Raw genomic sequence first — 8,800 nt, forward strand, 5'->3', positions numbered from 1 at the left:
GCATAGCCATACTAGGAGACAAAACATAAATATATATTTTTAGATTACCCAAAGTTCATAAAACAGTATATCAAATTTNTTGTTTATATACATAGAGGAGAGAGAGAGTAAATGACAGCTCACAAGAAAACAAACACCTGGCTATACCAAGACTACCAAAAAAATTTTGCGTTGGAGACTGCAAAATATTTCTTTCTGACAGCTCACGAAAACAGAGGAACAAAAAACAAAATGGTAGGACAATTTTGCTACTTTGAAGAAACATCTAGAAATATAAAAAATGACACTAGTAATAAACTAAATGACATAGCATTTAATCAAGGCATATGTAAATCACGTGCTTTTCTTCTTCTTTCGTGAACCTCAACCACAAAACCAGTTGTCACGCCCCTGACCAGATACATGACAGACGCCGCATACCTATAAGGTATAATCCTACAGACATGCAAGGCTACAAAATATATATCTTAAACCATTACTAAAAGAAACTGATATACCTGAAGAATTTAGTGATTTATAAACTATATCTGTCGATAGAATTTTCAAAGATCATAATTCGACAATATTCAAAATTAAATCTCCAAAAACATAAATCTACTAAGTCAAGATAAAAGTCTGAATACTAATTAAGATAGTTCGATGTTCATAATATTTAAATAAATCCTAAATAATTTAAGTGCTACTAGATTAAACATCACTCCCCGAAATTTTCACGTGGTTGACCAAATCACAACCTGAAAAAAATTTGAAGGAAGGAGTGAGTCCAACTACTCAGTAAGTAACTAACATCGCTTCAGCCGGATTAAGCATACTTAAAACATTTAGGCCAAAATATATCATTTACAAATGCCGAGACAAAATATTGGGTAATCTTATTCAGAATCATATACTTCAAAATTTGCACATTCAAATAACAAAACAATTATATTCATAATATTTAACTTTTAATGGTCTCCCGTAACATGCTACGACCACACTTAACCCCTGTGGCATAGGTCAGAAATAAAACCACAATTAACCTCGGTGGTGCAGGTCAAAAAAAGTAACCATTTGCTGCATTGAACAGATATCACAGATACCATTATTCTGTAACCAGTGGTGCGGTTGGGAGATCGCTCTCTAATCACAGAATACATGTCGACATGGCCAACATTTAACCCCCATTGGCAGGGTCAGAGCATAGCCATACTAGGAAACAAAATATAAATATATATTTTTAGATTACCTAAAGTTCATAAAACAGTATATTAAATTTCTCAAGCATATCTCATACACCTCAAAAGCATATTCGTTTCAGACTAAATATTTATGTTTATATTCACGAAAACATATATGCAAACATTATACAAAGTCATATATAAATTTCGAAATCAGATATCATGCTTTGCATAAGCAACATTCTAAATCCAACATACAAACTCATATACATATACATTTTGCATGCTGAACCCGATTTTAATAAATCATAGGACAAAATATTATATCTCATGTACAAATTCAAATTGAGGCTAATTTTTAAGGTGTGAAAATACCGAAGGGATATCAGTCACTTACCTGATCTCGTTAATTTCACTTTCAAGTAGCAAATCTGAAAATCCTCTTAGTAGCCTAACATTTCGAGAAACACATACATACAAAAATCATAACTGAGTTTGCAAACAAATCCTACAAGGTGACTTTCCGTTGACCATCCTAAGCGCTTAGGGTGTATAGCGACTTTTATTACAATTTAAAAATATTTTTGCTTAATAGGATAATATTTTATAATATATATATTTTTGAATTAAACAAAATTTCCAATAAGGTTGAGAATTAAACTTAAATTATAAAATCAATAAGGATTTTAATTTCAGAGAGAGAAATAACACTAATTTCACTTGTAAAAATCATATTTATAATTTTTCATAAATTTTTGATATTTTAATAAAATTTACTAATTTAAGAAATAAATTTATAAAATGTAAATATATATACTTTTAGATATAAAAATATAATAGAAATCACATATCCAGTATTTTTTAAGTTTACAACAGAATTTATCATATATTAATTAAAATCGAATTTAAAAAAAATTAAAAAGATTAAAAGAATTTTTTTTCTGGAATTTTCAGAATCCAGATGGCCATTTGGGCTACTTTATGAACTTGTAACTTTTAACTCGAAAATTTTCCAGTGATGAAATCAATACCAATATGAAGTATTCATATCATACTACAACACCAAAATTTTTTTCGATTAAAAAGAACACCAAATTCTCAAGTTTCGAAAGCCAAATTTCTCAAAATCGTCATAAAAATACCCAGCTTTCTGGGTTTCCAGTATCAACGAGCCTACTTTGAGGCATCAATTCTCTTAACACAGGAAGCTTCTAACTGAGCCATTGACTCCAAATTAAACATCTAATTTTATACTACAAAAGCCCTCAAAGAAACGACCAAAAACGTTGCCGGAATATGGAGTTCCGGTGACCCAAAGTCGGGCTGTCAAAACTGTTGAAAACCAGATTTCTAATTAACTTCAAAAATTCATATCTTCCTAACCATAAGGCCAAATAAGATGTTACCAAAACCTTTGGAAAGATCTTTTCAAGACCTTTCCATTGGTACCCATCATGCCACCGGAAAGTCATCAAAAAAGTGTCGGACTTGAATAAAAGGTAAGGGAATACAAATAATTCAGGGCCTTTTGTGCACAAACTATGAAAATATAATCCCAAACATGCCTTAATCAGTAATCTCCTTCCCTTTTCTCTGTCTTTCTTCTTCCCTGATATCAAGCTCTTCTGACTGCCTGTTGTTTGAGTCTGATGAACAAACAGACATGTGTTTCTGTCTATTCTTAAACTAACTTATCCACTAACTTAAACGTGAAATAAACTGACCTTTAATCCCACTAACTTAAACGTGAGAAATAAACTGACTTTAATTAAACTTCTTTATTTACTAAAAGACCATTTCTTTTATTTCCTAATTATTAAAGCACCAAAGGTCATAACTGTAAATAAATAAAATACTAAAATAATATCTACTTATTATTTTTATAAAACTATAGCTTAATAAATTTAAATGTTTTATATTAAATACTTTGTGAGGGGTATTACATCCTCCCTTCCTTNATCTACTTATTATTTTTATAAAACTATAGCTTAATAAATTTAAATGTTTTATATTAAATACTTTGTGAGGGGTATTACATCCTCCCCTCCTTAAAAGGAGTTTAGTCCCTTAAACTCTTACCTTAGACCTCAAAAAGGTGGGGATACTTCTCTTTGATATTTTCTTCCAACTCCCAAGTCGCTTCTCGTTCTGTATGATTACTCCATTGGACCTTAACATAGGGAATAGTCCGCCTTCTTAGAATTTGCTTCTTTCTATCCACAATACGTATAGGACGCTCATCATACGACAAATCTTCTCTGAGTCTCAAAGGAGCTAACTCTACAACATGACCAGGATCCGAAATATACTTTCTCAACAAAGAAACATGAAACACGTTATGCACTCCCGATAAAACAGGTGGAAGTGCCAACCTATAAGCCACATCAGCAACCTTATCCAAAATCTCAAACGGACCCACATAACGAGGACTAAGTTTTCCTCGAATTCCAAATCGCATTACTCCTCTAGTAGGTGAAACTCGCAAGAAGACATGATCTCCAACCTCAAATTCTAACCTCCTTCTTCTATTGTCCGCATAACTTTTCTATCTACTTTGAGCCGCACGAAGATGTTCTATGATTAATTGAACCTTCTCAACTGCTTGCTGAATAAGATCTGGACCCAATAACTATCTTTCACCCACATCATCCCAACAAAGAGGTGATCTACACTTCCTACCATACAAAGCTTCAAATGGAGCCATTTGGATACTAGATTGATAGCTATTATTATAAGCAAATTTCGCCCACAACAAGTGTCGATCCCAAGAACCCCCAAAATCCATGACACAAGCTCTCAACATGTCCTCAAGAATTTGATTAATTCTCTCAGACTGACCATCTATTTGGGGATGATAAGCAGTACTAAAATTAAGTCTGGTACCCAAAGCTTTATGCAGACTCTCCCAAAATTTTGCCACAAATCGAGAATCTCGATCAGATACAATGGACACTAGTACCCCAAGTAGTCTCACAATCTGCTCCACATACAACTCTGCTAACTTTTCCAACGACATTCTCTTACGAATAGCCAAGAAGTGAGCAGACTTTGTTAATCTATCCACAATCACCCAGATGCCATCATTACCTTTTGGGGTTCTTGGTAAACCAGATATAAAGTCCATAATAATTCGTTCCCATTTCAATTTTGGAATAGGGAGGGGTTGCAACAATCCTGCTGGCCTCTGATGTTCAGCCTTGACTTGTTGACATGTCAAATATTTGGCTACAAACTGTGCAATCTCCTTCTTCATATTGCTCCACCAAAAAGTGTTCTTCAAATCTTTATACATCTTGGTACCTCCAGGATGGATTGTATAATTACCATAATGAACTTCCTCCAAAATTTCTCTCTTCAATTCTGCATCATCAGGGACACAAATCCTATCACCAACCTCAAAGAGCCATCATCATGAATTTTAAAGTTTGGTTTCAAACCAGATTCAACCCCAAGTTTAATGTGCTGAAGTCGAGGATCATTTACTTGGGCTGTCTTAATTCGGTGAATTAAAGTTGGCTGTACTCGTATGTTAGCCAATAATGCACCAAAACAATGCATACGTACACCAATATCCATCCTCCGCAAGTCCTCCAAAATCTATTTTTGGGAAGTAATCATTGCAGCCATATTCCCAGAAGTCTTCCTACTTAAAGCATCAACAACTTTATTCGCCTTACCTGAATGGTCATTGATGGTCAAGTCATAATCCTTCAACAATTCTAATCATCTTCTCTGTCGCATATTCATTTCCTTCTACTTGAAAAGATACTTCAAACTTTTATGATCTGTAAAGACCTCACAAGAATCACCATACAGATAATGTCGTCAAATCTTTAAGGCGAAAACCACTGCAGCCAACTCCAAATCATGAGTAGGATAATTCTCCTCATAAGGTTTCAACTACCTAGAAGCATAAGTAATCACCTTATCATCTTGCATAAGAACACACCCAAGTCCCTTTTTGAAAGCGTCACTGTAAACAACAAATCCCTTACCACTAGTAGGTATGGTAAGTATAAGAGCGGATACTAATCTTTTCTTTAACTCCTCAAAGCTCATTTCACAGTCATTTGTCCACTCGAAGCGAACCCCTTTCCGTACCAATCGGTCAAAGGCAAAGCCCAGAAAACTGTGAATCTTTGAAACATTATTTGGTCGCTTCCAAGTCACCACTACTTCAACTTTCTTTAAATCCACCGAAATCCCATCCTTTGACACCACATGCCCAAGGAAAGCAACACTAGAAAGCCAGAAATCACATTTCTTCAATTTAGTAAACAATTGCTTCTGCCTCAAAGTCTCCAAAACAACCCTTAAATACTTTTCATGATCTGTTGAGCTAGGGGAATACACTAGAATATCATCAATAAAAACAACCACAAACTTATCCAAATAAGGTTTGAAAACCTTATTCATCAAGTCCATAAAAGCAGCTGGAGCATTTGTCAACCCAAAAGGCATAACAAGGAACTCATAATGCCCATATCGGGTACGAAAAGTAGTTTTAGGGATATCTTCAATTCTCACCTTCAACTGATGGTAACCAAACCGAAAATCAATTTTGGAGAACACCTAAGCGCCTTTTAATTGATCAAACAAATCATCTATCCGAGGTAAATGATACCTATTCTTCACAGTTGCCTTGTTTAACTCTCGATAATCAATGCACAACCTCATACTCCCATCCTTTTTCTTTACAACTAACACTGGAGCTCCCCAAGAAGATACACTAGGTCTAATAAAGCCATTATCAAGAAGTTCTTGTAACTACTCTTTCAACTCCTTCAATTCTGCAGGAGCCATTCTATAAGGAGCTTTAGAAATAGGACCAGTTCTTGGAACCAAATCAATAGAGAAATCAATCTCCCTATCAAAAGGTAAATTAGGTGGATCTTTAGGAAAAACATCAGGAATTCCCTCACAATAGGAATCTCTTCAATCCTCAACTCCTTCATTCTAGTGTCTGTAACAGTTGCCAAAAATCCTTTGCAACCACAAGCAAGCAATCGCCTAGCTTTCAAAGCAGAGATGATTCGCAAATGAGTGTAAGTACCACTACCACAACAATAAAAAAATGTTTCCCCAAGGATCTTAAAGTCAACCCTTTTCCCTCGACAGTCAACTTTGGCAAAGTTTGCAACTAACCAATCCATCCCCAAAATTACATCAAAATCTTGCATATTTAAAACATGAAGATCCGCAAGCAAATCTCTATCATCAATCCTTACCTCACACATCTTACAAATCTAATCTGACATAATTTCACCTCTAACTAGAGTGTCTACGCATAATTCATAATCCAGAAGCATACAAGGCAAAGCAAACTTTCGAACAAATGCAACAGATACAAAAGAATGAGATGCACTGGTATCAAACAACACATGAGCAAAAGCTGAGGCAACTAGCAGTGTACCTGAGACAACGGTGTTGGATGCCTCTACATCTGACTGAGTGATAGCATAACCACGCCCCTGAGTGCGAGGTCTTCCCACTTTTTGATGTCTAGAATAAGGTGCTTGCGTAGTCTGAACAACATGAGTGGGCTGAGTCCTTTGCGCTGTAGTTTCAAAGGTTCGAGAGTTTTGTGGCTTCTGCACAGATTGACATTCTGGGAGGACTAAAGGACAATAAGCAATACGATGGCCCAATTGGCCACATCTAAAACAAGCACCAGTAACACGCCTATATTTAGTAGCTTGATGTCCTCCACCACACACTGAACACCTAAGCCCTTGTTGGGATGTCTTGCCATGGTACGATTGAGTTCCCCAAAGAGGAAGTCTATCCTTAAAAGTAGCAAAATCTCGAGACTTTTCAGTAGTTTGAAATTTAGAAGGACTACTAAAAGCTCTCTTACCTCGAAAGTCTGAATCTTTGCCCTTTTTTTTCTGAAAATCTTTCCTTGCCTCCTAAGTCTCTCTCCATACAGCATCTAAGGATTTTGCCCTACCAACCACTTCATTGTAGCTGATCAAGTGCAATGGAGCTAAGCCTCTGCGGATGTGAGCATTCAAACCATTTTCGAACCTCCTGGCCCTACTCTCATCGTCAGAAACTAGAGCAGTGACAAACTTGGACAACCGATCAAACTCAGCCTCATAGTCATCCACTGTCATACTACCCTTAACCAGATTAAGGAACTCTCTCTCCAACTGTAATAGATTGCTTCGAGGAAAATACTTGGCATAAAAAGTAGTGCGAAAATTCTCCCAATTGAAGAACTCAGGGTCATTGTCATGAGTGCGCGTTACTCCTTTCCACCAATTATGTGCATTTCCTTGTAATAGATAGACTGCGAATATAATTTTGTCTTGATCACTGGAACGCATGGCAACAAAAGCTTTCTCCATCTCCTCAATCCATAATTCTGCATCATCCGAGTTTATGAAACCCTTGAAAGGAGGAGGGGCTATCTTTAAACTCACCTAAAGCCTTCCAGTTAGAAGAATTGTCAACTTGTTGGACCGGTTGTAGGCATTGTCGTTCTCCCTAACCAAACCAGCTACCTCCTGTATCAAGTTCAACACTCTATCATCATGTCCAGCCACAACACCTTGTGTCCCCTCAATCGGGTTTGTAAGAGGTCGGTCAATTTCAACGGCCATCTGAGCATATGATGTTTCAACATCATCTTGATTTTGGCTTAGAGGAATTGGAATTCTCTCATAACGAGACCTCCTAGCACCAACTACTCTAGCACTAGCCACAAGTTCAGCGAGATTAGGCTCGCGGTCTCGATGAGGAGGCATACTGATTTTTTATAACAAGGAAAATTAACATTAACATTTTTTGTTACACTAACACAAAGCAACCATAAAAGTATAACAAACATGAATTGAGAGAAAACGTCCCAATCCTTTTTTTTTTTACCCATCTCTCGAACCTCGCACAAGTGTTATGTAACTACATAATTATGCCTAACCTGGCTCTGATACCACTAAATCTATCACGCCCCTGATCCGAGACATGACAGACGCCACATACCTGCAAGGTATAATCCTACAAACATGCAAGGCTCTAAAATATATATCTTAAACCATTACTAAAAGAGACTGATATACTTGAAGAATTTAGTGATTTATAAACTATATCTGTCGATAGAATTTTCAAAGATCATAATTCGACAATATTCAAATTTAAATCTCCAAAACCATAAAGCTACTAAGCCAAGATAAAAGTCTGAATACTAATAAAGATAGTTCGATGTTCATAATATTTAAATAAATCCTAAACAATTTAAGTGCTACTAGATTAAACATCACTCCTCGAAATTCCCGCGTGGTTGATCAAATCACAACCTGAAAAAAATTTGAAGGAAGGAATGAGTCCAATTACTCAGCAAATAACTAACATCCCTTCAGCCAGATTAAGCATGCTTAAAACATTTAAGCCAAAATATATCATTTACAAATGTCGAGACAAAATATTGGATAATCTTATTCAAAATCATATACTTCAAAATTTACGCATTCAAATAACAGAACAATTATATTCACAATATTTAACTTTTAATGGTCTCTCGTAACATGCTACGACCACACATAACCCCTGTGGCATAGGTCAGAAATAAAACCACAATTAACCCCGGCGGTACAGGTCAGAAGAAGCAACCATTGGCTACACTGAACAGATATCACAGATAC

The 8,800-nt window shown here is 35.8% G+C and overlaps 1 protein-coding gene across 1 annotated transcript; it reads right to left on the reverse strand.

The window, feature by feature from the left end:
* On the reverse strand, positions 6,404-7,906 carry LOC108662033. Its single transcript, XM_018121067.1, has 3 exons — positions 7,664-7,906; positions 7,085-7,582; positions 6,404-6,967 (listed from the first exon to the last, which is right to left on the reverse strand). Exons 1-3 carry the CDS (start codon positions 7,904-7,906, stop codon positions 6,404-6,406), a joined length of 1,305 nt encoding a protein of 434 aa, XP_017976556.1.

Source organism: Theobroma cacao, chromosome 5 (genome assembly GCF_000208745.1).
Source record: "Theobroma cacao cultivar B97-61/B2 chromosome 5, Criollo_cocoa_genome_V2, whole genome shotgun sequence".
Taxonomy (NCBI): Eukaryota; Viridiplantae; Streptophyta; class Magnoliopsida; order Malvales; family Malvaceae; genus Theobroma; species Theobroma cacao.